Below are 26850 nucleotides of genomic sequence, written 5' to 3'. Positions count from 1 at the left end.
ATTGCAATGCTATTTACACATGAATGCATCAGTAATAATTTATGCATAATGAGTAGACCTACTTACAGGTTTAATACTCTAATTACATTAGAGGTACATGATTTGAATTGCAGAACTTTCATTTGGAAAATAATATTTTTACATGGTGATATTCCTTTATTTACATACGAAAAAGTCTGAATACTTTCTTCTCCACTGGTACTCAGTCTAGAGGTTGGGGCCACAGTTAGAGAAGCACTTACTATGTGCGTTTACAGGGAAACAGGTGTGAGTGTGGTGGTTTTGTGTAACATTCCCTCCACCTGCAGATACACACCTCTCGCTTGTGCTAGTAAAGAAGAATTTTCAAATCACAGAAAGTACAACAGCTGTGTCAAAACTGACTATATCTCGCTGCTGTCCAAAGCATCTGATTGTGACTGAAATAATTTATTATAGATGGGTTCTTTGTTATCAACTTTATTTTGAGTCGGATGATAAAGGGTAGCGGGAGATTCTTTGGGTGTGGCATAACATAATCAAACTCCAGGCAATCAGGTGGATGATTAACAAATAATACATTACCCATTAATAATAAATAAGGGCTAATATATTAGTGTATTTACGATGTATTGATTGAAGCAACCCTTTTGCAGTGGTGGAATATAACTTGCATGCATTCACTGAAGCACTATACATTTAAGTACAATTCTGAGGTACTTGTAATTAACTCAAGTGATTCCAATGTTTGAAACTTTATACTTCTACCTTACATTTCAGAGGGAAAACTGTTTTTACTTCACTACAATTATTTTCATCTGCTACTAGTTACTTTGTTGATTTCGACTTAACATCACAAAACATATGATCAGGTTATAAAACATGACACACTGGTATAAAGTAGCTACCCAGCCATATAGTTCAAATTAGCTCCAGCTCAACCACATCAAACAACATCAGTAATAACAATCAGATAATTTGTATAGCAATATAGTTGTCTTCATAACAAATACATTAAGTACATTTTGCTGATAATACTTGTGTACCTTTTGAATGCATAAACTTTACTCATAATGTAATAAAACTGCACTTGAGTGCCTGGAATCTCCTACCCTCTCTGTGGATGAAGGCTTTTGTTTTTTACTTTTTGAAATTCATTTCAGGTTTGTTTCTAAGATGGCGATGACAGCTTCGTTACATCTGGTGGGGATCCCTCCACAGACACACCAGCACATAGAGAGACTGAAGTTGGCCCTAAGCAGCTCAAACACCGCACTTTCTCTTCCTTTGTGAGGAAGACAAATTAAGAGAGTGAGTCACTGCTCAGACAGACACTGTGTACTTTGGCACCACATCACTGCAGCCCCGTATCAGCGTACACTGGGTGTGTGTTTTGGGGGGTTTAGGGGATGAAAGGCCCGGAGCAGCCACCCCCCTCTCTCCCTCTCTCTCTCCCTCTCTCCCTCCCTCTCTCCCTCTCTCTCTCTCTCTCTCTCCCTCTCTCTCTCTCTCTCTCTCTCTCTGGCCTCAGCAGCACAGAGGCACCTGCACGCCTGCGCTAACCTCTCACATTCCCCCCCGCCCATTTCCCTCCATCATCTGTCCCTTAGCTCCCACGTCCATTACAGGGCAGGACAGCTAGCATTTGCATTTAGACTAAAAGAGAGAGAGAGAGAGAGAAACGGGGGGAGGCGGGGGAAGTATATGACACAAAGGAGGGAGAGAGAGAGAAATAGATCAGAGCTTTAGAGAGAGAGAGGGAGAGAGAGAGGGGGAGGCTGCAGAGCAGATATCGATGGCATTAACAATGGAGCATTAGGATCCGGTGAGGTTATAGTCAGCCAAACAACGGCTGAGGGTAAAGATATTTGAGGAGGGGGGCTCCTCCTCGGTGAGCTCAGGGGGGAGGAGGAGGAGGAGGAGGAGGATGGGCCTCGAACACAGACTTGCAATGGCACTGCAAAAATTGGATTAAAGCAGTATGGTAACGTTTCTGATTTAATTTATCGCTGTGCTGCTTGTGTCTCATCCTCATGTGTTCACATCCACGCGCGTTGACATCCGTCGGCCGTCTCTCATGTCACAGTGGGTCTCCTGCCGGGTGAGGAAAGCCACAGGCATGCCCCCCCGTCCTCTTGTTTTTAAGCCATAGACATCTATCATCTCCATCCTCATCACGGCCCCGCTTCTCCACCGACCTCCGGGAGCAATCACCCGGTGTGCCTTTCTGAAAAAGCCACCGCTAGGTTTGAGCATCTGCTCGGTGTTGTTTTTGTTGTCTGCTCTCTCACCCATACGTAACGCCGGACACTGCATCGCCTCCTCGTAAGAGCTTTAGCTGCTGCATAAGCATCTCACTTTCTCTAAGATCAGGACACGATAAAGCACCAGGGAAGGCAGTCATAGTGTTTTTCTCTCCATTACAATGCGACTCTTATAGGCCTACCTACTTTCTTTTTTTTAAAATGTAGCACAGTTAGTATTAAAATATACATGTAGCCTATCCTATATATAGTAACACGAGGAGCATGTGCTCATCTCACACTGTCACGCAAATAAAATGCATATAAATCCTTGCACCGTCCTGCCTGCAGGAATTAGAGCAGCGCTTTGAGACGCTTGGTGTCATGTCTCGGCCTGAGCTCATGTTTGCAGGGTCTGATTACACTGTTTTGACGTCAGGAAGGGGGTCATTAACAATCCCACCATCTGCCAGGCTACACTATATAGATATAATACTGGCCAGGAGATTACCTCTCAGGGCTCATTATTTGAAGAGAGTTAAAGGCAGACTGACATTGAGACAGAATGATCCAGAACACGTGGAGAGATTCACCTGCATGGGCACAAGAATAGAGCATTTTTAATTAGACTATCACCCTCATTTCATCATCATAACCGTCAACCGCTACACACCTTCATGGTTTTAAATGTGTTTGTTTTTTACCGCTATATTTTAAAGAAAGTTGTGTATGGCGAGGTTGAGTTTCTGAGGCTGTGCAGGGCAGGAAGCAATGTAATTATGTATCATCTAATTAATGCATGATGGCCTTTCTGCGTACTCTCTGGTGCCTCCACCAAATCAATTATGGGCATCACCACCAGGGTGGAAAGTAACTAACTGCAAGTACTCTCATTTCTGAAACCAAAGTAAAATAAGTGATGAGCAGATATTTGGAGAAGTCTTAAATTTTAAAATTTCCCTACTAATTTCCAGTAAGTCTCCTCCAACAAACTCTGTAATTTGGTACAAATTATAGAGAAAATAAAGACAGTTTCGTGTTATCAGCATTTGTTGATTTCTAAATGCATTTTATTGAATCAAAAACTGCCCACTTTTAACCCAAGTCTGTTTGTTCATTGTTAATTTATTATTTGAATCTTTAATGGCATGTTCACTCGTATGTTCACCTGACTCTCTGGGTTACAATGAGTGAACACAAGTTTTTATCCCCTATAATTAGTTCAAGATTTGAGTTATAGAGTTATTACCAGGACACTTAAAGCGTAACAGATATTTGACATATTGCCTTACTTTATATTGTAGAGTCAAAAACTACCAAGGAAACCACAGTTTCTCTGTTATGGCACCATCAGGTGGATATTCAATTGAAGTTTGAGGTGAACTTGTTCAAAAAGAAAGCAAAAATAATTACAATCAGTTTCAATTGGGATGCAACACTGGCCCTTTCACAGTGACTCTTTCTAAAAATCTTCTTCTTCTTCTTTTCTATGTGATTAGATTCAAATACATGTGATGTGTTTTCTTCTTGAGTAAAAGTACTTCCTCTGTAGTAGTTGTGGTACTCTCTCCATCCCTGATTACCTCCCCCTTCCATCTCGTCCCCTCAGCTGGACAAGAGCGAGGTGGCAACTCTAGGTCTTCCCTCCACCACCAGCCATGGAGGCTCTGACAGCAACATCAGTGCGGACGGAGCGGCAGCAGCATCTGGGGTCACGTCCGGGGGTGCTGAATGTTCGGGGTCTGGTGAGCCGCAGCGGACGCGTGTTGCCTTGGAGCACCTGCAGCAGAAGATTCTGAAGGTCACAGAGCAGATTCGCGTGGAGCAGGAGGCCCGTGACGACAACGTTGCAGAGTACCTCAAGTTGGCCCACAACGCAGACAAACAGCAGGCATCCAGGATCAAGCAGGTGTTTGAGAAGAAGAACCAAAAGTCAGCACAGACCATCGCACACTTGCACAAGAAACTAGAGCACTATCACAAGAAGCTAAAGGAGATAGAACAGGTAGGTGAGCGAGTGTGTGCGTGTGCAGTCTGTATACGAGCATTTAACCTCTTTACGTGGAGCTGTTTTCGTACTGTGACTGTTCTGAATAATTATCTCATGACTGACTCAAACAAATGTTGAACTATCTTTGTGAGGAGTGTTGTGTCCAAATACACACTGATGATTCACATCTCCTAACACGTATTTAAACCAACGCATCATCCTGTGTCTCACCTAATTCTCTACAGGGCCTGCTTTCCTCATCATCTTCCTACAGTGCTCTCCCTTAAACCTAATCACCTCTCTCCTACCTTTGAGATCCTCCACTTCTCTGCTTCCTCATTTCTCTTCCCTCTCTACAGAATGGACCGGCCCGGCAGCCTAAGGATGTCCTGCGGGACATGCAGCAAGGACTAAAGGACGTTGGGGCAAATGTTCGTGCTGGGATAAGTGGTTTCGGAGGTGGAGTAGTCGAAGGGGTCAAAGGCGGAGTAACTGCCCTCACTCATACAGCTGTGGTCTCCAAGCCGAGAGAGTTTGCCAGTCTTATCAGGAACAAGTTTGGCAGCGCAGATAACATTGCTCACCTAAAGGACACACTCGAGGACGGAGTCGGGGGCCACTCTGAGGACACCCCCACTCCTCGTGCCCTGAGTGGAAGTGCCACTCTGGTCTCCAGCCCAAAGTACGGCAGCGACGACGAGTGCTCCAGTGCCACGTCCGGCTCAGGAGCAGGCAGTAATTCTGGTGGGGCAGGTGGAGGAGGGGGGCTGTTAGGTCCGACGATGGGGAGTCCCAGACTGGACGGGCACCACCACCACCACCATCACATGCACAGCTCTTGGGACTCTCTGCTTGAGGGCCTGCAGGAGATCAAGGCCAGCCAGGCACACATGGAGGACGCCATCGAGGACATGAAGGGCCAGCTGCAGAGTGACTACTCCTACATGACACAGTGCCTGCAAGAAGAGAGATACAGGTACACACCCAAACAAAACATTTGCATTTGTCACACTTATGAACTCTGAAAAGACCAAAACTAACCAAACATCAGTTCATCTATCTGTGGCTTTTAGCCCCAAAGCCCACTGTTTGCAGGGAAGATGTAAATCTTTAAAACAAGTCACAAATATATACTTTCATTTAAAAAAAAAGACTAAATAATTTCCTTTCACAGCTGGGCACTGTAGGTTTTGGCAAACTTTACTCCAACAGTTAATAGTGTTAATGTTAATAGTGAATTCGTTGGGGACTATTTTCAGGCAGCGGATTAATACACATTTGGTGCGCTAGTGAGTATTTACTGCAGCAAGACGGTCCATGAGGGATCAACTCAAAATAAACTACAGTGACCATTATCATGATAATGAAGAAACCAGCCAGTGCAACAGTGCAGCTCATGCATGGGTCTTTAATAGTTTAGTAGAGGACTATGGAAAAGAGGAATAAAAAAATCAGGCTTTGGATACACGGACAACACTTGAAGAATTTAAATATTTCACGATCTTTTGCGTTATTTTGAGGATTCTTGTGCACTGTATTTTCAGGTATGAGCGACTTGAAGAACAGCTGAATGACTTAACAGAGCTGCACCAGAATGAGATGACTAACCTTAAACAGGAACTCGCCAGCATGGAAGAAAAAGTCGCATACCAGTCCTATGAGCGAGCAAGGGACATTCAGGTAAACAATCTGCTCCATTATTGGAGACTTTAAACCCCTAGAAACATGGCTTCAAATCTTAAATATTCTTCTATAATAATAAATATTCATGACTTAATAAGAGTTAAAAAAAACATGTTTTGTTGTTATCAGTGAAGAGTAAAACTTCAAAAACTCAGCTCCCACTGTGGTAACCCTCTTTGGCTTTGTAAATCCAGGAGGCTGTGGAGTCGTGCCTGACCCGCATCACCAAGCTGGAGCTGCAGCAGCAACAGCAGCAGGTCGTCCAGTTGGAGGGAGTGGAGAACGCCAATGCTCGAGCTCTGCTGGGCAAACTCATCAACGTCATCCTGGCGCTCATGGCCGTGCTGCTGGTCTTCGTCTCCACCTTGGCCAACTTCATCACCCCGCTGATGAAGACCAGAGCCCGGGTAGCCGCCACCGTCCTGCTGACCTTGCTGCTCTTCGTCCTGTGGAAGCACTGGGACTTCCTGGAGCCGTGGCTGCTGCCCAGCTGAGCTCACTGCATGAGAGAGACTCCAGGGGGGGACCAGAGCAGAGAACCACAAGCTGGTTTCTCAGTCACCACCACTTACGGACACAGAGACTGAACCAGAATGAGATCCACTTGTTCCCTTTGAGTGTAAAGATGGAGCATCTGAGGACAAAACAAGGCTCTTTTAGTTGAGGAGTGGACAAGATCCAGCTGGCAGAGTGTGTTTAGAGGTGTTTACAGTGAGAAGGAAGAAGGAATAGTCTGCTTGCCAAGCAACAAAAGACATCATCTCATCTCCCCTAAATCTATTGGTGTGGATGACCAATCATCAGTTGCATTGCTGTCACCAAAAACTGAGTTTTACTGCAAGAAATCTTTGGATCGTCTTTTTCTAATTATGTATGATCCATGAATTACAAAGACTAGAGCAACTTAAAATGACTTTAAAATGCTGATTATGTTTGCTGTAACCTTCATGTTGAAGCTACAGTATATTTGAGAGGAAAAGGGTTTTTTTTCAAGAATGTAATGTCCTCATGCATGTCCTCATATGTGCACTAAGATGCATCTAGCTGGCATGAGTTAACGTTTCATTAATGACAAACTGAATCTTCTATAACTGCCATTTTGTTGTCAGAAATACAGTGCAGATAAGTTGTATCTCAACTGTGTCATTCCTGCCTCGTTTCACATCCTGTTCTGGTGTTGAAGCAGTGCATTTAGACACATTTCTTTCTTTCTGTCGAATTAACTGAAAAATTCACCACAATAATTCAACAATGTGAAATCTGTTCTGTCCATAAATACTATTTCATCACCACTATTGTAGAACTACTATCCACAGTGTCAAATCAACTGGCATGTCAAAATGTATCAAAGTTTATATCCAGTTTGCAAAAAATAATAATTGCTGTTTTGTTAAACAATGTAAGAAATAAATGATTTCATATATTAGGCTGACCTCGAAGATATCCTCATCATCCTTTTTGCTGAGACTGAATTTTTTCATTGAAATGTTCTTAGACTGGGTATGAGATCACTTAAGATGTAGAAACATTTGTACCACTTTCTAATAAGGCATATTTTAAAAAAGTTGGGTTGTTGTTGTAACTAATGGTTTTATTATTAATAGTTAATAAAATATTTTCTAAAGAGATATAAATCTGTTTTAAGCATAAAAGTGAAAAATCCCTTCGACTGATTGGACCGTAGTGCCACTGACCTTATGCAGAGGATCTAGAACAAAATCTTTTTAATAAACAACTTATTAAGCATTCATTATAGGACCCAACATCCATAACGTCATTATTACTAAATAGAAAGAATCCCATCAGTTACCATTAATGTTACCGCTCCTCTATAAAGCATTAGTAAATTATGTATTTGCCCCTAATAAAGCCATTGGATATAACGTTAAAAAAAATAATTATTTAAGCATTTATAAAAAAGTGTCAATTTAGACAGTGGTACTGAATTAATAATAATAGTTGCTGAAAGCTGATATTCATTTTCACAATAACATTACATAAATAACTGATAATGAATATAATAACAAATATGTTATAAGTAATTACATCAACATGAAACTGCATGACACAGCCGACTTTACAGTGTGACTTTGAAATAGAAACAAGAAATGCTTTATGTAAGTACATATCTCACTGCATATTACATAAAGTACATTTGGAATGACAAGTTATATTATTGTGTTTCAAATCTCTTCATGAACACTGCCTTTTACTGGCATCACCTTTTTAATCTTTACAGGACTTGTGCCTGAGGACTCAATGCTTTTCTGCTAATACAGTTTAAATGTTGTCATTTTAAAGTGAAACTATGTAACTTTTGCTGAACAGCCATCTCTCCAGCTACAAATGAAAATATGGTAAAATGCTAAATGCTACTTTTCGGATTGGGAAAAATGCTAAGCTATTGTAACAGTAGCCGAGTAGAGAGCAGGCATACAGTCAGTAAATTGATGTTATACAGCAATATTTATGTTTGCTAACATTAGCTAACGTTAGCCTCCACAAACCACTGGTCGTACCAGACCAAGTAAGACTGTACAGCAAAACTCCTGCATGTACTGAACAGAGCAACGGTGCATTTTATTGCTTATGAGGAAAAATGTATTGTTTCTTCTCTCAAAAGTTACATAATATCAACAACAGTCTCTTAGTTCACCAATCAAAGTCATTAATAAAATCTCACAAACAATACATTGTGGTTTATGTTACACTTTCAAGATGTTGCTTTATATGATTTCATACACTATATACATTCAGGACTTTATGTTTTTAATATAAGACTTCGTCATTATTTCATTTATTAGATGGGGGAAAAAGCGGGGGAAAGGGATAGGGGGGACAGGTTCACTGCTAACAAGAGAAATAATGTACATTTAAAAGATTTACATTTAATGCCCTTTTGTCAGCAGCATCATTCTCTGGAGCAGATATTACATCTAGGTTTAAAATCTTTAAAGAAGCATTAAAGAAGCAGAAGTAATAGGTTTTACATCAACTGTGTATCCATCTGCTAATCCTGTGGATTATTTCAGTTCTGTATCCATTTTCTGTTATGATGCTACATTTGTGAAAAGATGATTGCCAACACTTTGCCTGACTCCATTTATGTACACTCCACACATATGTAGTATCTTCCAATAATGCTATCAACACAGATGTTGCAGACAGCTGAGGGAGTAAAAACACTCAAACATCCTCCAACTTTTAAGACACTTTAAAATGATCGCTCTTGAATGAACACTCAAAGTTTTTTTCAAATTTGCTTTGTCTTTTTAATAATTACTGTCAGGCAAAACCCATGTGACCATTACATTTATGACAGGTATTCTTACAGTACAAGACAGAACTCAACGGGATCAGAGCCAGTGGCATGGCCACACCTGACCACTAAAAAGTAAGACATTCATCGTCATTAGATTGTTCCAACTTTTACAGAGTTCACAAATGTATTTTGCATTTGACTCATATCAAACACAAATTTTTCTTGATTACCTAGCAAATTCTAAAGACCTTGATAGAAACAGCAGAGTAGAAAAAAACATTGTATAACAAGCAGAAGAATTCCTGATTTTATCTTAATTTCCTGTCAAGATGCAAGATGTACAATATATTGCTTTCAGGTGCTCAACTCAAAATGGGTACCCCAAGTCTCCCAGAAACAACATTCTTAAGTATCACAGTCTGCCCTTTCGCTCATTTTTCCATCTCCTGCAGTTTAAACACAGGTGCAGCGTCTCCGACCCGGGGTAAGACTTATCTCACCGTTACACCACAGGAGGAGGTGCCATTTAAAGATACAGGAGCTTAAAGATAAACAATCACAAAGATAGGACCAACAATAGTAGCCCCTCCTCAAAAGTGCAGCTTTCCATCACTCATCATCAATCGTGTGTCTGAAACTCGTACTTTTTGCTTCTTTTCATGGAAGTGAAAAATAGAATGACTACAAAATAAACAAAAACCAAAACTATTCCTGTTCACTGAGAGCGCAGGACACAGTATCCAGTCACAGCAGTACACTTGAGGAGAGGACATGATGAAACACAAATGACACAGGGATGAGTATTAAAAGTTTCCAGAAGTGACATTTCACAATAATTAAGAAAGCAACAGGAGGCAACACAGAATCTGGACTTCTGTCACTAGGATTCCTTTCATCTAGTGGAACTATACAATGTTGTTGAGATATGTACTTCTTATATTTAGTGCATTGGCATCAAATTTAGTTGTATATAAAACGCACATGAACAACATTATTGTCCAGAATCCAGAATCCGTGTTGCACTTGAATGTAAAATGCTGTCTCAGGAGAGCGCCTGGTAGGTTCCAGACTCAACAGACATGAGCCCGATTGTTTTAAAAAAAAAAAAAAACAGACACACAACTTGGTGTTCAGCAGGACATAGTCGGACCTGCTGCCACAGTCTTCAGGCCATTAACCAAAATGCTGGTCCCACAGGTTGAGAAACCTGCGGCCTCATTTATGAAAAGGTTTTTGATGTATTTTTGTTTTTGTTAAAAATCAAACATAATCCAAAGATGTCCATTAGAATATTTTAATTCAAATTCACCAATCATTTTCCTGGCTAGATGACAGTGTGTATACCATTATGATCGTCTTTGTCATCTGGATTATGTTACTAAAATGTTCACCTTGACTCATGATTGTGGCTGTCCTGCTGCCCTCATTGCCATCTTTTTTTAGTAAATCATTTTCAAGTGATTGTTTAAATGACATCTGGGAAAACATCAGCGAACATTTTCATAAATGCAGCCTTTAGTTGCCACGCACAGGTCGACATCACAGCGAGAGGTACCTAGGCAGACCTCTGGGTATAGAAGAGAATATAGGCCTGAGTGTTGCACACTTCCTCCACACTGCAAACCTTCATCTCAGAGTCATTACAGTGGACCCAGAAACCTGAAGATGCAAAGACAAAATAGAAAAGGTTAAATATGCGGCAGAACAACAGGGCTTCATAGGTTGATCTGGGCCAAGTCTCTTCCTCACCTCCTTCTGTATTGTAGCAGTATGCGGTGTAGTGCCCTGAGCCGAAGCCTTTACCGTGATGCATCACTACAGCAGACAGATCGTAGGTGTAGCCTCCTCTGTGGACAGAGTGACCTGAGCCTGTGCAGCAGTATGGTTTGATGTTCAAAACTTGGTCAAAGGCCACATGGACGCCGATTTTCTCCCTATGGTTCCGCCCCGACCATCTGCCATACAACAGGAACTAGTTAGCGTCACAAGGATTCACAAGCAGCAACAAAAAAAGCAACAACAGTGGGATTCTCAGACGGTTTTAAATGCTTATAAAAGGTTATTAAGATACTCAGCCTGTAGAGAAACTTGCCTGAAGCGTTTGAGGTGCAGCCGTAGAACCTGAGGTAAACGGTATATCAGAAGCTGCTTACGTGCCTCTGACAGAACTAAGGGTTTGTGGGATGATTTCCGTCTTCTTTCTGACAAACCATGAAACAGTGAGATGGCAAGTTAATCCACAAATCAATTCAAATGCATATTACTGAAGTGAGGCTTTGTTGCAGTGCAGAAGTGACACACTTTCCTGCACTATATCAGGCTTTGCAAAAAGACATTTTGCGTGGCTACCATAAAGGCTGCCAGCCTAGTATTCAAGTCCCTGTCCTCCTCCAAAGCCGTCAGCAGTGGTCTAACACTCCTCACTCCACAAACAAGTCACCGTCCTCGTTCCCTGCTCGGTCACTCAGAGGGGAAACGTTGGCCCACTGCTGGAGGCGCTGCCTCTCACTCAAAACTGAATGAACTGCTCAAAATGCAGAATCAAAAGTGACTTTTTAAAATTTTTCATTCATGTCATTTAAACAAAATCCCTCTGGGCACTAATATCTTCTGCTCTCAAAATCCAATTTCCTTTTCTAAAGGAAGATTATTTGCATAAGTATGCTGAACACAGCATTATCATTGTCAGATATGGATTTTAGTTTTTTGTACGCAAGTCTTAATAAGACAGAATCAGAAAAAAATACTTTAAAATAAAAATAAAATGTAATGCATTTAAATTCTGTGAAATAAGGCATCCTAAATTAATTCAGATTTATCCAACTCCAGCTGTGGAGGGTAAAGCTTAACAGGTAAATGAAAATGTTTTGGAAATGCTTTCATAACCTGCCAACTTTTGCAAAGTACTAACTGTTGTACTAACTGTTGCAGTGGTTACAGGCGTAGATGCTTCCTTCAAGAGCCTCCATCTCTGTAAACTTGGACAGCATCTCAGTGAGGGTGCAGCTGCGCTGGTAAGCTGTAGAGCCTGAGCCTTTGTCTATGCTGTGGTATCGCTCTGGAAACTCCAAAGACAAATCCCAGAATGGCTCAACTGTGTTAGACTTGTGCTTACAGGACAGACACGTCACCTACAAAACACACAGCGAGAAGAGAAGAAAAACAGGTGAATGACTGATTAATGACACCAAAGCTGCGTCTCAGTTTGGATACTTCCGTTAGCACATTAACATGCAGTACACTGCGTACACTATGCAATTAGTGCGTGAATATCGACAGAGTAGGGTTGTCTCAAATCAAACGCAGCCTTTGTCCACTACCTGAAATGACAATGGCAATATTTGACTGCTTCTTCTTCTTTTCAATGGCGGCAGATAATTATCGCCAACATCTGCCCGCCTTGTTATCACGATAAAAACATTTCATACCATTCGATATCGATAATTGTATTGTAATTGTACGATGAATGTCAAATCATTATTTCTTTCAAGTTTAAAGATTTTTGAGTGAAAATTGAAGAAACCAGATGGTTAATTGCGTGGTTAAACTTTTCTTTATGGTCTGAACGTGAAAAACACTTGATGCCAAACAGTGGATCACTTCACAAATCTGATGTAGAACATTCAAAACAATTATGATAAAAAAATAAAAATAAATAAATATGATTAGTAAATCTTTTTTCAGTCCCTTTTCTTCAACAAAATAAATATCCTAATAGAAAAATTAAGTGCTAATACTTCGTGATTCAAATGAATTAAATCAAGCATTTATTGACGATATACTGAACATTTGTTATATTGTTTTTGAGGAAAATTATATTGCGATAATTATCATTATTGTTTTATTGTCCAGCCCTAAGTACGTAGCAGCACAACGTACTAGGGCTGAACAATTAATCAAAATTTTATCAAAATCGCAATATGACGTGTAATTTTTGCAGGAGGCACAATATTTGTTAAAAGGTGAAATGTGTGTAAATATACCAATTCAAATTAAATATGTTTATTAAATGTCCTAGCCTACACATCATATTCTACAGACTTAAGAAAACATCTTTGTTTGGTACCAATTCATCGATATCTCCCTTCAATATCGCAAATCATATTGCAATGCAATATAAGTCAAAATAATTAATTTTCAACTAGATATTTTTCAAAATCATTCAGCCCTAGACATAACTTGTACTTTTACAACTGCAACTGCTGCAGCTTCCACAGCTGCCATTTTCACAAGTTTGAAAATGGGTTGGTGGTCCCTCCCCTTCTGCTACATAGCCAAGATGGCGACATTTGAAGGTGAGAAGAGTCCAGCGTTCTGCACTCAACTTTTTACCGTTATGAGTGTACCATCCAGGTACTCACAGTGCACTGCATTTTGCCGTACTTATCAGTGTGAATGCACTAATTCACTCAAAATATCAAGTGTAATATGGAAGGGTGCTAACTGAGACACAGCACTAGTCTTGGTCTTCATTTTAGAAAATAAGTGGAGATTTGTTTTTTTTTAAAGCATAACAAAAATATTAATTTCTTTTTTTGAAATATGAATTTCAAGTGCAATTGAGTATTCTTGCGCAGATGGAGAAATAATCAATATTAGTGGCCACTGTATTTCTGTGGAACACATTATTTGGTAATCACGCTGTCATTTGTTTATATCAGAGATAGATAAGGGCAGCAAGAAAAGCCAGAATGGGCAGGTTAGGGAGAACAAATAATACAAATCACAATAGGCATGCACCGAAATGAAAATTTGCCGAATACCGAACAAGTACGTTCACATTTTTGCCTTTTTTTTTTTTTAACCACTGCATAAATTAAATAGTTAAAATGTGCTTTTTACTCAGTGTTTCCCACAGGATTCGGAGAGACTATGGTGGGTGGGCCCGAGGCCCAAGAGGGTCTGGCAAAGTAAATTACATGTGTCCATTTACTTTTAATGTACACATGTAATATGTTTTATACTTTCTGTGAATATAATCCAATTAATCTTATTTCCATACTGTAGACACCTTATTTTTAAAACCGGACGTTGTCACATGTGTATCATCGCGCTAAATTTATCAAGTCCAACCCAATTTGTTAAATAATGTTGTATGTGGTTCTATCGCGTAACATGAAGACTTCGTAGCCTCGCTTCAGGTTGGACTCTCATACTGCAACACTTGTCTTTGTAAAGAGAGAAAATGACGCTAACCTGCCTGTCAGCTGCTCTCGTCTGTTTCAGTTACCACAAAGGCTTAAATACGTGTGCACTCCAAAAGTAGGTGCGGCTAGCTTAATCACCTTCTCAGAAACAAGTGACAGAAACAGTCAAAGCGGGTCAGACCGTCAGCCACAGATGGAGTGGATGTGCTAGGAGACAATTCAGCAGAACAGTGTCTGCAAACGGCGATTTTTCCGTCTTTCTCTGACACTTTAAATTCTTCCACACTGCCGACATGTCAACGTAATTGTTCGGTAAAATAAAAAAAAAATAATAAAAAATCTGTCTTTTGACTTATTAGGCCGAACACAAAAGTGTTTTTTTTGCTATTTTCGGCCCATTAATTTCAGTGGCCAAACATTCGGTGCATCCCTACTATAAAAGGTTTACATCATCACATATCTGGTGTGTTGACAGTCTCACCTGGCTGAGTAGCTGCCCATGAAAGATGGTGTTAAGAACCTTTAGCACTTGCTTGGATAGTTTTCTCTTTGTGATGGGGATAACTATCCTGCGTTTGGACCCCTCTGTGTCCAGCTCCTGCTGCACCTTGTCCAGCAGCTCGCACAAGAACTCCTGGGCGTCCTGTTGGTCGTATCCACGGAAAGCTGGAATGAGGTTCCACACAGAGTGCAGCATGGCAAAGGGAGACACTAAAGACCACCGGCCTGACCACATGACCCTGAAAAGTGTATGTAACTCATGGCACAGAGACATCTGCTGGCGGGTGGAGCAGCGAGGCTCCTTGGGCTGGACCAACTCCGCAGCCTGTGGGGAAGGTGGCACACTTTCTTTTTTGCCCTCGGGCAAATTCCAGCAGCCTGCCTTCCCCATGCGTCCAAGAGGGTATCCTGACAGTGCTGCGTTACCACTGCTGACTACACCTCCTGTCACACCCTTCACGCCCTGGGAGTGATTGGTCTTGGCCAGCAGCTCCTCAGTCTCGCACAGGTCCAAAGTGAGAAAACACTCCCTGAATTTCTGCAGGTGGCTCAGCACTTGCAATATTGAGTTCATGTAGCATGTGTTCCCCAAGTTGCGCAGACCAGTGACACCTGGAGCGAGTCTCCGGCGGGTTACCGTGTGTGTTGAGTAGTACCTCCTCAGTTTAGCAGCTCTGCCATTCTGAGGAGCCTTACGGGACAGGGTTAGAAGAGAAGGCTTCTTGGGAGGAGGAGGTAGGCGTTCTGGAGGGTCGCGGAATTTGCGAGGAATGAGTGTGATGGTAGAACGTGGCGCCTGAGTAAGAAGCCTAGCACTCTTTCTGGGAGGGACATTGCCAAGCTCTTCCATGAGTCTCCGTTTTACCTCTTTTTTTTGTCTTCTAGCTTCCTCAAGTTTCTCTTCACGCTGATTCTGCAGCTCCTGATGTTTGTTGATCCACATCTGAAGCATCTTCCCTAGAAGTGCTTTCCTCCTGTGACGCAAGGCCAGCTGCATGGCGGGCTGTGGCCCCCCTTCCCCAGTCGAGGAGCGTAGTGAGCGTCTACCTGGGCTGCGAACAGTAGAGAGCGCCCCTCTCAGGAGTTTGAGGTCTCCCTCTGCGTTATCATTGAGTACATAGTCTCCACAGGCAAAACAGAAGACATCCAGCTCACGCACCTCCATAGCCAGTGGGTGTTGTGACTCCTGAAAGTGTTTGAGCGAGTGCTCCTCCATGAAACGTCCACAGGCCACGTGGGAGCACTTGAGGCAGGCCCACACTGAATCAGTGGTGCTGCAGTCGACGCAGCGCCATTTTTGTGGATTGAGGATGGAATGGTCATGGCCGAGACGAAGGCGACCCACGTGTTTACAACGATCCATCTCTCCAGATACACATGTGGCCTCAGTGATAGGACACACGTCCTGTAACCAAGCTGCAGCTCATTCTGGGGTAAGATTTATAGGGGAAAAAAAGAAAGTAAGATTAAAATCTGACCATACAATCCAATGAAAGCACTGATAAACACATGCTGCGCCTGTCCCGATGTACACTATAACCAGTCTCAATTATTCAAATTAAATTAAATTAAAATGTATACCTACTGTAAACTTGATCAGGTTTGAGACAATACATCACATCTGAAGAGAACTCATCAGCAACATGCATTTTCCATGTCCGCTGTCACCACCGGCACCAACAGCTACATTCTGAGAAACAGGGATAAAATCAAATCAAATAGTGCATAGTTGCAGCAGGACTCTGGTTAATTACACAAAAAAAGCAGATTTTAAAATTAAATAATAGGATACTGCACCAAAACCTGGAACACCAATAACTACATAAATTACATTTTACAAAAATACAAATAAAGGTATTTACCATAAAACAACATATTTCCCCTCTTCAAAGCTACCCAGCATTTATGAAGTTCTCAAGAACACACACTTTAAAAGAGGGTATCCACTACTGTGGGACAATATTAGATCCTTTATAATAGTGTCTACCAGAACGTCTAATGTTTTCCTAATGTGGATTCAGAAACTTAGACTAATTTGAACAATTTATTAAAGACAACAACAGACCCTGAAACTGATGGGACTACAAAACTTCTAAACAAAATGGGGTCTCACAGTTTGACTGTGGTTTTGCTTTTGACTCTAGACATGCTATATACTATATGTAAAAACCACTTGATGAATGCGGGGCTTGGAGCAGACGATTTCATACAATACCTTTCTTCCTTTATGTGCTTTAGGGAGTTCAGAGAGCGCTTGGACTGAGTGGTGGCATACCACTGATATTGTGGGCCTGTAACGCCCATTCAGACATTGTAAGCAATATTGGACTATACAAATAACCTTCACTTGACATTAGATTGTATTATTAGTACAGATCATTGGCAACTATTGCAGTTAAAAGAAAACACAGTATAGTTTAAAGTGAAAATACAGTCATTTGTTATGGTGCATAAATGGGCTGGTAATGATAAGGTCTTTTGAAGTCTTTTATATGTTGAATTTATACCCTCCTGGTCAAACACGATATATGGTGCTCATTTCCATACAGACAATATTTAAAGCTCTTAAACGGCCAAACTGACAGGCAGAGATGTTGACATGAAGGAGAATGGCTGTCTGTCCATTTAAATGATGTGGTAAATGTAGTTAATTGTCCACCTCACCAGCACCAGCTCTGTGCTACACCATTCTTCTTGCTTTGTGTAAATCACCTGCTACTTTTAAAACTAACGTACAATTTTAACGAAAGGTTACCATTAACTTGGATGCCGGTGCATCTGGTTTCCCCCGAGCTACACACCCAAACCGTGCTGTGCCATGTTGTGCTTTAAGTGTCTATTAACGTGTGTGATATTCACAAATGTTACAATAACCCAAACTGCGTCTGTCCGTGTTTTAAAACATGTTGTCTGGATCCGACCGGCTGGCTCCTCACGCCATGCTAAGCTACCCCACAATCCTCATGTTGAGCCAGAACAAAGAGCAGTCACACAGCCTCTCTCCAGGAACATCCAATAACTTTGTTGGTCCGAGGCAGCCTAAGCGAGCACTAAGTTAGCCAAAGCCGCTAACCGCTAGCTACGGCAACTCTGCACAGGATTAGCGCTGTCTAGCATTTTGCCGTCTTACCTAATAATTTACTTTGTTAAAACACAGATGATTCGTTTGACACCAAGTGGCTAACATTTATGTTATTAGCTCGCCACAGTAGCTAGCGTTAGCTGCACGGCTAGCGCGTTTGCTGAGGACAATCGAAGTTAACGTCTAACGGTTGTTGTTGGTCGCTAACGTTAACTAACAGTTAACACGGCACGGCTTAGCTCGCTAGCGACCTGCGCCGTTAATGGTTTAAAGACTCCCTGGTGACTTTCATCACAGAAAGCCGGTTAATGGAGTGCACATTAATGCCGGGCCTTATCAGTGTGCCGTACGGCATTTGAAACATCTGATAATAATGGAAAAATCTGGGTAACGTTACCATCGCCAACATCCATCCATCCGGTACACTCAGAGCTGGTTGTTGTCCTCCTCACAGATTGAACAACCCAACTCTCGATCCGAGCCCAGACCCCGCTGCTCTCATTGGACCGGGACTGAGCGGCAGCCGGGCTCTCATTGGCGGAAAGGCTGAACAACAGGCAGCAGGATGGACCGTCCGTCAGTCCACCTACCGAGGCCACATGGAACAATAACCGAGGCTAGACCGCAAAGAGGACAACTGACCCCGGAGTCCCCGAGAGCCCCGATTTGCTTTGAAGCACATCATTAACTGAATCTGGTGTTGAAGCTGTCATGTGGCAGGGACTTGTTTCTAAACCTACACTCGGGGCCTCTACCACTGCAAATAATTGTGATTCAAGATATCACTGGGTGAAACTAGTGTAAAGTAGTAATCCAGCACAAGGCTTCTAAAAACATGCACTGGGTATGGAAAGTGGTCAGACCATCGCCTTTCCCACAATTTATTGTGTTATAGTTACAGACTAATTTTAATAAGTTAACCCATTCTAGTAGCATTAGAAAATGAAACACATTTTGTATATAAACGTTTTGACCCGTTATTCAGTACTTCGTAGACGCATCATGGCAGGCATCTTGTGTACGACTCTGCCAGCCTTTTATTTATTTACTACCATTCATACTTTCTTCCTTGTCAAATAGACCTGTCTCACAGTGGACATGTCGACCTGTCATACACCAGCAGTGGCAGAAGAATTCAGATCCCTTACTTCAGCTGAAGTAGCACAATAACACAATGTAAACATACCCTGTTACAGGTCAAACTCCTCAAAAGTACAAGTATACAATATGCAGGATGGCCCCTTTCTGAGTTGTATATATGACATTATCGGACAATTATTTAAAATAAAAGCAGCATTTTAAGATCCTGGACATATATGCAATCCCCACTTATTTTTCGTGATCAGACATCTTGTAGGCTTGATTGCCACCTTACTAATACATTACAGTATGTTACATTGACTTTTGCACTATATTCAGTGTTATATCTCTATATTAATACAGAAAGAGTATTTACTTCATTAGTCTGGTGCACTGTTTCCATAGGCTTGCTGACTTTGCTGCTATCAATAACACCACTCTCACTTTACCGTGTAATTTTGTCTCAAAATACTGTTTCTTCTATTGATATTTTAGTTTTACATACCTCTTATTATTAATTTCTTTTTACTTTCTCTATTTCCCACTGTGGACCATTAAAAAAGTTTTTGTTATCTTATCTTATCTTTTTCATGGAAGACATTTTGACATTCATTATCTCTAATAATCTATCATGAAAAAGTCTATTGAATATAGACCATCAGTGAACTGTACTATCTGGTCCTCATTGTGTGTACTTCAGTAAGATCTTTCCTGTTCAAAACTTTATTAACTAATTAAACATAAGCCTTTAGCCACCACCCACAGGAAATGTAATAAGATAAGCCAGTTAGAAAACTCTCAATCATGTGTAGTTTTGCTCTCAGCTAAAAATGTGCCAGCTGCAACATCTCTAGAGGAGGTTACAACCCCACCAAGAGGACATATGAAGTATGTGTGTCATCATAAAAGGATCATTACTGTAAAAACTGTCAGAAACACAGAGTTTATAGCTATTGTTCCCCGCTAGGTCTTTTTTAATACAAGATGCTTTCATCAAATAGGAAGGTTTAATAATGCAATGTTGAGGCTCTTGAAGTGGAAATACAAAAAGCTCAAGGTTTCAAAACTGCCTGCATACCATGCTGATCCACAGGACCAGAATTAAAGCAACTTCGACACAAACGTAAAAAAATAGATCTCTCCATTGCCACTGACACTCAACGCACGTTACTTCCTGGGATTTGCAGTTTACGAAGTTTGTTGAACAACTCCAGGTACTGAGTCATGGTGTCAACACAGTCTGCCGGTGCGAAGAGTCCTTCAGGCTTGGCAGCAAACACAGACGGCAGTTCGGGGACGTTGGAGCCGAGAAAGGACTGCATGAACTCTTTAGTGAGATTCCAGCAGTCCCCTGGAACCACGCAAGGACAGTACTCCACCTGAGGAAACACACAGAGTTAATGCAGTCACAGTGATAAAATGTCATGTCTTTCTACTTTTCATCTAACTACATACCTCTACTGATATCCCTCTGGCACTGGAGCTCATTGTCACAGTACCAACTTTGATCAAGAAGTCACAGTAGCGGTATCTAGAGCCACGACACTCCACCTTGTGCGCCTTGGCATTTTGGAAGTGACTTTTTAGCTTCACCATGAGAACGTCAAAGTTTGCGTCGGCTACCAGGCAGGGTCCGCCTTCAAACAGAGCCAGGCAGCTCAGGGGAGTCTCAGAGTTGTGCATCACGTATAAGAGCTTGGAGGGCTGACCTGTAATAGAAAAATAGGTGTATTCACTCAAGTACTGTACTTTTGTACAGTTTAGAAGTATTGCCACCTAACTAATTATTTTCAATTACATTTTTTACAATTAACACTTGTAGTAGAAACTTTTAAAATATGATGAATTGTTTAATTTGAACAATTTTAAATAAGCCAGCAGCATAATTAACTATATAGCAGTTTATGGAGCTGTTTAAAGTTTTCACAACAATACTTGTAAGACATAAGACAGTATTTTCTTGCACATGAATGCTGACACTTAAATTTCTGAACACAGGATCTTCATGTTTAAGGTATTATGTTTTATTTTGGCGTTGATGATAGCACTTAATCTATTTAATACTTAATGGATACCAGCTAAACGGTCACTAAGAGTAACACAGCCTGTGAAAACATCTGTGGCTCTGAAGGGAGCTTTCAAAAGACAAAATAACTCTGGATTGAGACTTCAAATCTTGTAGCAGAAACTGTGTTACAAATTGAGGATATTGAAAGCCATAACACTTTATCAGGCAGGGAGGGTTTTAAAGAATGTCGCTCTTGCGCCGCAGGACAGTAGGATTCAGGGATTTTGGAGCAATATTATGAACTACAAGTCAGGATATCTTGCGCTTCTGCTGCTTGGACTATCACCATTCTTATTTTAAAATCTGTATCTAATATGTCTCCCAACTTTATGGAAGGGCAATACTAAATTGCCGGAATATCCCCTATTCCTACTCAGCACGATGAGGAATGCTTGAAATATAAAGATTTGCTGTCTTCCAATGTTCTTAGACAATCACAACGAGCTTAGTAAATCTGGTGCTCAAAGAAAAAGCAGAGAATGAAACATTACCGCTGACATTTCCTGTTGCATGGTAAGTCTCACAGTCTACACAGAAGCTGCCCTGCTTCACAGCACCCAGCTGCTCCAGTTTCTTGTGCAGGATATCCACTGTCTGCTGCACACTCTTCCCCTCCGTCACAGGCACCTGGCACACACTGCAGGACAGACACAGCACCACAAAGTGTTCTGAAACATCTGCGTAACCTGTCGGGATGGACTGAGAAGCAAAGTCAAATGTGATTTTATTTATAAGCATGTAGGGTTATCGGACCCGGCTCCCTGTTTTGCAGAGCATTGTGTGAATGAAAATATGTGCGATGGCTGAGGCGAGATGCTCAGGATGAAGCTATGTGTAAAGTAAGGAAAGAGTGTAAATATAGTATGACAAATATATTTATATATTTTAAAATATAGCTAAAAATCAGAGTAATTATCTCACCAAGTGACCCCCATTGATGTTTTGCTTCACAATTGTTTTCAGGGCTTCCGGATGAATACTTCCGGGTGAAAAGTGAGTCTTCCGGTAGAGTTAAATCTATTAAGAGTTTTTAAGATTTTAAACAACCATTCATGACAATTCATGATGCTGGATAATCACAAAGCGTAGACAATTAAACAATTTAGTTGAACAACTAAAACAGCTAACACTGCGCTACATTTTTGCAGGTTAAATACGTTTCGGTGTTACGTGACGTAAATTACGTCACTTCTCTCGGTAATGGAAGTCCGCACGTGTTGAGCAAGTGACTGTTTACAGTAATTGTTACTTATATACTTTAGGTGGCAACAAAAAACTTAAATATTGTAGCTAGATCTTTGGTCAAACAACAGCGATGCCGAAAGTGAAGAAGTCCAGAGGCGGAGGAGGAGAGAGGAGCGGAGGAGCCGTGGCGCTCGCGGACCAGATTCTGCAGGCGGACACGGTCCGAGCCCGGGGCCGGGTGAAGATCAGAGACAGCCGGGCAGAAAACGAAGACACATACGTAGACGAGCGTCTGTCGCGGAAGATCTTACAACAGGCCCGAATTCAACAAGAGGAGCTTCAGACCGAATATGGCCCGCCAGCAGAGAAGAAGAAAGCACCAATCACTGTTCTCGGTAATGTTGGTGGTCTGTCCTCGTCAATATGTAACGTTACTGCAGCCACATTATTGAAAATGTCTTAAGTTCTGTTTTGCGTGAAATGCATTAAAATTGGTAGATATTTGAATAAAGTCTGGTGCGACAGGGCTAGTTCATAGAAGCACGCTTATTGAGGATATAGTCAATGTGCAAGTACTTCAGTGAACGTGTCAGTAGTTTTACATGTTCAATAGTAACTATTCAGTAAATTATACTACACGGTATTGGTGAAAGAAACTTTATTTTCCAAAAGTAACAACACCTTGACACATCACACAAATCTACTTAAGTGTACACGTTGAATACGTTTACTAGTGTAAAGCTCCTTCAGATCGTTGACTGAATCAAGCAGCATCACTTCAAGTCCAGTCAGGTGTAAAGTGTAAAATCACCACACAAAAGATATATAAAGATGACTATGAAGTGTCATATCTTAAAGAGTACAGTACGAGTGTGTCTTTATCTTGTGATCAAATTTTAGGGTCTGACGCTCAGGATGCAGACTCTGACGAGGAGTGGCCAGCACTGGGAGCAGCAGGTGCTGTCGACGGTGATGTTGAGTGTGACACCGAAGTCGTCGTCGACCCTGACGACGAGAAGGCCATCGAGATGTTCATGAATAAAAACCCTCCAATGAGGCAAGTTGCAACATCACCCCGACTGTATCTTGAAACCAGCCGTAGGGATTGGTTTTAAATGACCGCACACCATGAGCTCCATTTCTACTTTAAATGCTTAGCTGTGTTTTCTCTGTGTGTTCTCTGTAGACGGACCTTAGCTGATATCATCATGGAGAAGATTACAGAGAAACAGACTGAGGTAGGGACAGTAATGTCAGAGGTGTCGGGATGTCCAATGCCCCAGCTGGACCCGAGGATAATAGAAGTGTACAGAGGTGTCAGCAAGGTGAGTTACGTCAGTTGTCTTAAAGTCAGCGCATAACATCGGCTAAATGAAAAACAAATGAATGCAAGCTTCAATACAGGGCACAAAGGGTTATTTAATACACTGAACAAAATTATACATGCAGCACTTTTGTTTTTGCCCCCATTCATCATGAGCTGAATTCAAAGATCTAAGACTTTCTCTATGTACACAAAAGGCCTATTTCTCTCAAATATTGTTCACAAATCTGTCCAAATCTGTGTTGATGAGCACTTCTCCTTTGCCGAAATAATCCCTCCACCTCACAGGTGTGGTATATCAAGATGCTGATCAGACAGCTTGGGTATTGTACAGGTTTGCCTTAGGCTGGCCACAATAAAAGGCCACTTGAAAATGTGCAGTTTCATTTGCCTCACGCAGACGAGCATGCAGATGAGCGTCCCTGAGACGGTTCCTGACAGTTTGTGCAGAAATTCTTTGGTTATGCAAACCGATTGTTAGCAGCGGTCCAGGTGGCTGGTCTCAGACGATCTTGGCGGTGAACATGTTGAATGTGGAGGTCCTGGGCTGGTGTGGTTACACATGGTCTGCAGTTGTGAGGCCGTTTGGTTGTACTGCCAAATTCTCTGAAACACCTTTGGAGACGGCTTATGGTAGAGAAATTAACATTCAATTCACAGGCAACAGCTCTGATGGACATTCCTGCAGTCAGCATGCCAATTGCACGCTCCCTCAAAACTTGCGACATCTTAGGCATTGTGCTGTGTGATGTCATATCACACAGTCATATGCTATGACTGTCACACTCCAGATCTCAACCTAGTTGATGACCAGTAAGAGATTTTGGAGATAGACGACGCCATCAACACCATCATCAAGACACCCTCCAGTAGAGTTTCAGAGGCTCGTGGTGGCCAAAAAACGTATAAAGACACTTTATCATGGTTTTTAGTTTCAGTTGGTCCTGTGTGTAACTGGCTCTTTTGATACATGTGATACCCCATCACCAACCTGCCTGGTACATTGTCAATAAACAGCATTGACTCGCTTGGAGGTTTTTATGTTTTATTGTCTCACAGCATTTAATGAAAGGAGAGCTAAAGAGGCTTTTTTCACACAGATCAACAGAAAAAAAGACCCGTAAACATCTGCAGGTGATCTAAATTACATACAAATGTAACAGGCAGTTGTTTTTTTTTATGTCAGATAATTACCCAAATGAGCATGGTGGCCAAAATCTGGGTTCTTGCATTTACCGCTAGTCAGATGCCCTTGAGCAAAGCCCTCAACCCCAGCTGCTTCAGTGATTGTGTGTGGTCGCGGCGTTCCTGAAAAGAGAGCTGGACTCTCAGTGAAAAAGGTTAAAGAAAAGGGAGATCACCTGTATGTAGTGAAGGGTTTCGGTTGCATGTAGTGTAAATACAACTTTATCTGAAAGATCCATCTTTGGGTGTGGCAGTATCATTGTAAAACCTACACCAGGAAAACAAAGGAACTAAAATCAACTTTCATACGTCATTGTAAGACAGTTAGACATGACAACTTCCGAGGGGTAGAGTACCGTAGAAGTAGAATACAACCAAGCACTGCTCATTGGTGGAAGCGTTTTTCACTAATCAATGAACACATCTCGTGAAGAGTTCTCTTGCTCTGGAGTACCTAAACAGTGTGAAACACGTGTCCATATAGTGCCTGACTGTAAATGGGAACGTCTCCTAGAGAGCCGTTAAATGTTGTCATTTCTGTTCTTTTGCTTCAGGTTCTGTCAAAATATCGCAGCGGTAAATTGCCGAAGGCTTTTAAAATAATCCCAGCACTTTCCAACTGGGAGCAGGTTCTTTATTTGACCGAGCCTGAGACCTGGACTGCGGCTGCCATGTACCAAGCAACGAGGTGAGTCCCCACATGGTTTGGGTATGGCTTGACAGTTCATTGTGTTTACTGCATATATTTTCAAGATGGTACAATGAAGTATTTCTTTCATGTTTGTGTTATAGAATCTTCTCCTCCAATCTGAAAGAGCGAATGGCCCAGAGGTTTTACAACCTGGTGCTGCTGCCCCGAGTACGTGACGATATCGCAGAGTACAAGAAACTCAACTTTCACCTCTACAGCGCTCTGAAGAAGGCGCTGTTCAAACCAGGAGCGTGGTTTAAAGGTGAGGCAGAAAGCTACACCATCTGAAAGGATATTTAGTTTTCTTTATTAAAAAAAGATTGACATTAGAGCCTCCACGATAAGTCAATTAATCAATTAGTCGATCAACGGAAAATGTATTGACAACTATTTGAAATATTGATCGTTTTAGTCATTTTTGAAGCAATGATGCCCGAATTGTTTTGGCTCCAGCTTTTGAAAACAATTTACTGCTTTTCTTTGTCCTACATTATAATAAATTAAATGTATTTGGGTTTTGGACTGTTGGTTGGATAAAACACCATATTTGATGACACATTGATCACTGTGAGCTCTAAGATGATGTAATGGACACTTTTCACATTTACATGTTTTGTTGACCAATCTATAGATCAGTTAATCAAGAAAGTAATTGGCAGATTAATCAATAATGAATATAATATAATTGTTAGTTGAAGCCCCAGTTGTGCCTGTTAAAGAGTAACTTAACACTAAGCTCTGGAGATAAAGGAAAATGCTAGCCTGACTCCCTAAATTTAAAAAAAAAAAAAAAGTCCATGTCTGTATGCCCCATGTATACCTTATTTAGATAGCATATAAACAGAATTTGTTTAATAGTATTTTTTGTGTGTGTGTGTACACACACAGTGGGTACGGAAAGTATTCAGACCCCTTTAAATTTTTCACTCTTTGTTTCATTGCAGCCATTTTCCAAAAATCAAAAAAGTTCATTTTATTTCTCAGTAATGTACACTCAGCACCCCATCTTGACAGAAAAAAACAGAAATGTAGAAATTTTTGCAAATTTATTAAAAAAGAAAAACTGAAAAATCACATGGTCATAAGTATTCAGACCCTTTGCTCAGTATTTAGTAGAAGCACCCTTTTGATCTAATACAGCCATGAGTCGTTTTGGGAAAGATGCAACAAGTTTTTCACATCTGGATTTGGGTATCCTCTGCCATTCCTCCTTGCAGATCCTCTCCAGTTCTGTCAGGTTGGATGGTAAACGTTGGTGGACAGCCATTTTCAGGTCTCTCCAGAGATGCTCAATTGGGTTTAAGTCAGGGCTCTGGCTGGGCCATTCAAGAACAGCCACGGAGTTGTTGTGAAGCCACTCCTTCGTTATTTTAGCGGTGTGCTTAGGGTCATTGTCTTGTTGGAAGGTAAACCTTCGGCCCAGTCTGAGG

The 26850-nt window shown here is 41.4% G+C and overlaps 4 protein-coding genes across 5 annotated transcripts in view; 2 read left to right on the top strand and 2 right to left on the bottom strand.

Annotated features, from left to right (window-relative positions):
• Positions 1-1931: 1931 nt before the first annotated feature.
• On the top strand, positions 1932-6884 carry tmcc2 (transmembrane and coiled-coil domain family 2). Its single transcript, XM_046075800.1, has 5 exons — positions 1932-1963; positions 3832-4227; positions 4572-5188; positions 5757-5892; positions 6090-6884. Exons 1-5 carry the CDS (start codon positions 1961-1963, stop codon positions 6387-6389), a joined length of 1452 nt encoding a protein of 483 aa, XP_045931756.1. The 5' UTR covers positions 1932-1960; the 3' UTR covers positions 6390-6884.
• Positions 6885-9153: 2269 nt separating this feature from the next.
• usp49 (ubiquitin specific peptidase 49) lies at positions 9154-18468 on the bottom strand. Of its 2 annotated transcripts, none has more exons than XM_046075792.1 (7): positions 18285-18468; positions 16387-16495; positions 14786-16233; positions 12081-12288; positions 11250-11358; positions 10907-11112; positions 9154-10816 (listed from the first exon to the last, which is right to left on the bottom strand). In XM_046075792.1, the coding sequence occupies exons 3-7, from the start codon at positions 16166-16168 to the stop codon at positions 10713-10715; spliced, it is 2010 nt and encodes a 669-aa protein (XP_045931748.1). In that variant the 5' UTR covers positions 16169-16233; positions 16387-16495; positions 18285-18468; the 3' UTR covers positions 9154-10712. The 2 variants fall into 2 exon arrangements, with proteins under 2 accessions (XP_045931748.1, XP_045931747.1); XM_046075791.1 differs by having other exon boundaries at positions 16391-16495; positions 18285-18467.
• A 1442-nt stretch (positions 18469-19910) lies between these two features.
• Positions 19911-22517, bottom strand: med20 (mediator complex subunit 20). The gene is made up of 4 exons (XM_046075833.1): positions 21957-22517; positions 21527-21672; positions 20423-20676; positions 19911-20346 (listed from the first exon to the last, which is right to left on the bottom strand). Exons 1-4 carry the CDS (start codon positions 21968-21970, stop codon positions 20125-20127), a joined length of 636 nt encoding a protein of 211 aa, XP_045931789.1. The 5' UTR covers positions 21971-22517; the 3' UTR covers positions 19911-20124.
• bysl (bystin-like) overlaps positions 22127-26850 on the top strand; it is a 7818-nt gene continuing 3094 nt past the window's right edge. The window contains exons 1-5 of the mRNA XM_046075805.1: positions 22127-22615; positions 23121-23277; positions 23407-23545; positions 25284-25417; positions 25522-25682. Coding sequence (XP_045931761.1) covers positions 22351-22615; positions 23121-23277; positions 23407-23545; positions 25284-25417; positions 25522-25682 — 856 coding nt within the window. The 5' untranslated portion in view covers positions 22127-22350. The remainder of the gene's footprint in view (positions 22616-23120; positions 23278-23406; positions 23546-25283; positions 25418-25521; positions 25683-26850) is intronic.

Source organism: Micropterus dolomieu, linkage group LG18 (genome assembly GCF_021292245.1).
Source record: "Micropterus dolomieu isolate WLL.071019.BEF.003 ecotype Adirondacks linkage group LG18, ASM2129224v1, whole genome shotgun sequence".
NCBI classification, from domain to species: domain Eukaryota; kingdom Metazoa; phylum Chordata; class Actinopteri; order Centrarchiformes; family Centrarchidae; genus Micropterus; species Micropterus dolomieu.
Note: the sequence above shows the minus strand (reverse complement) of the source record. Positions and strands in the feature narration are given on the sequence as shown.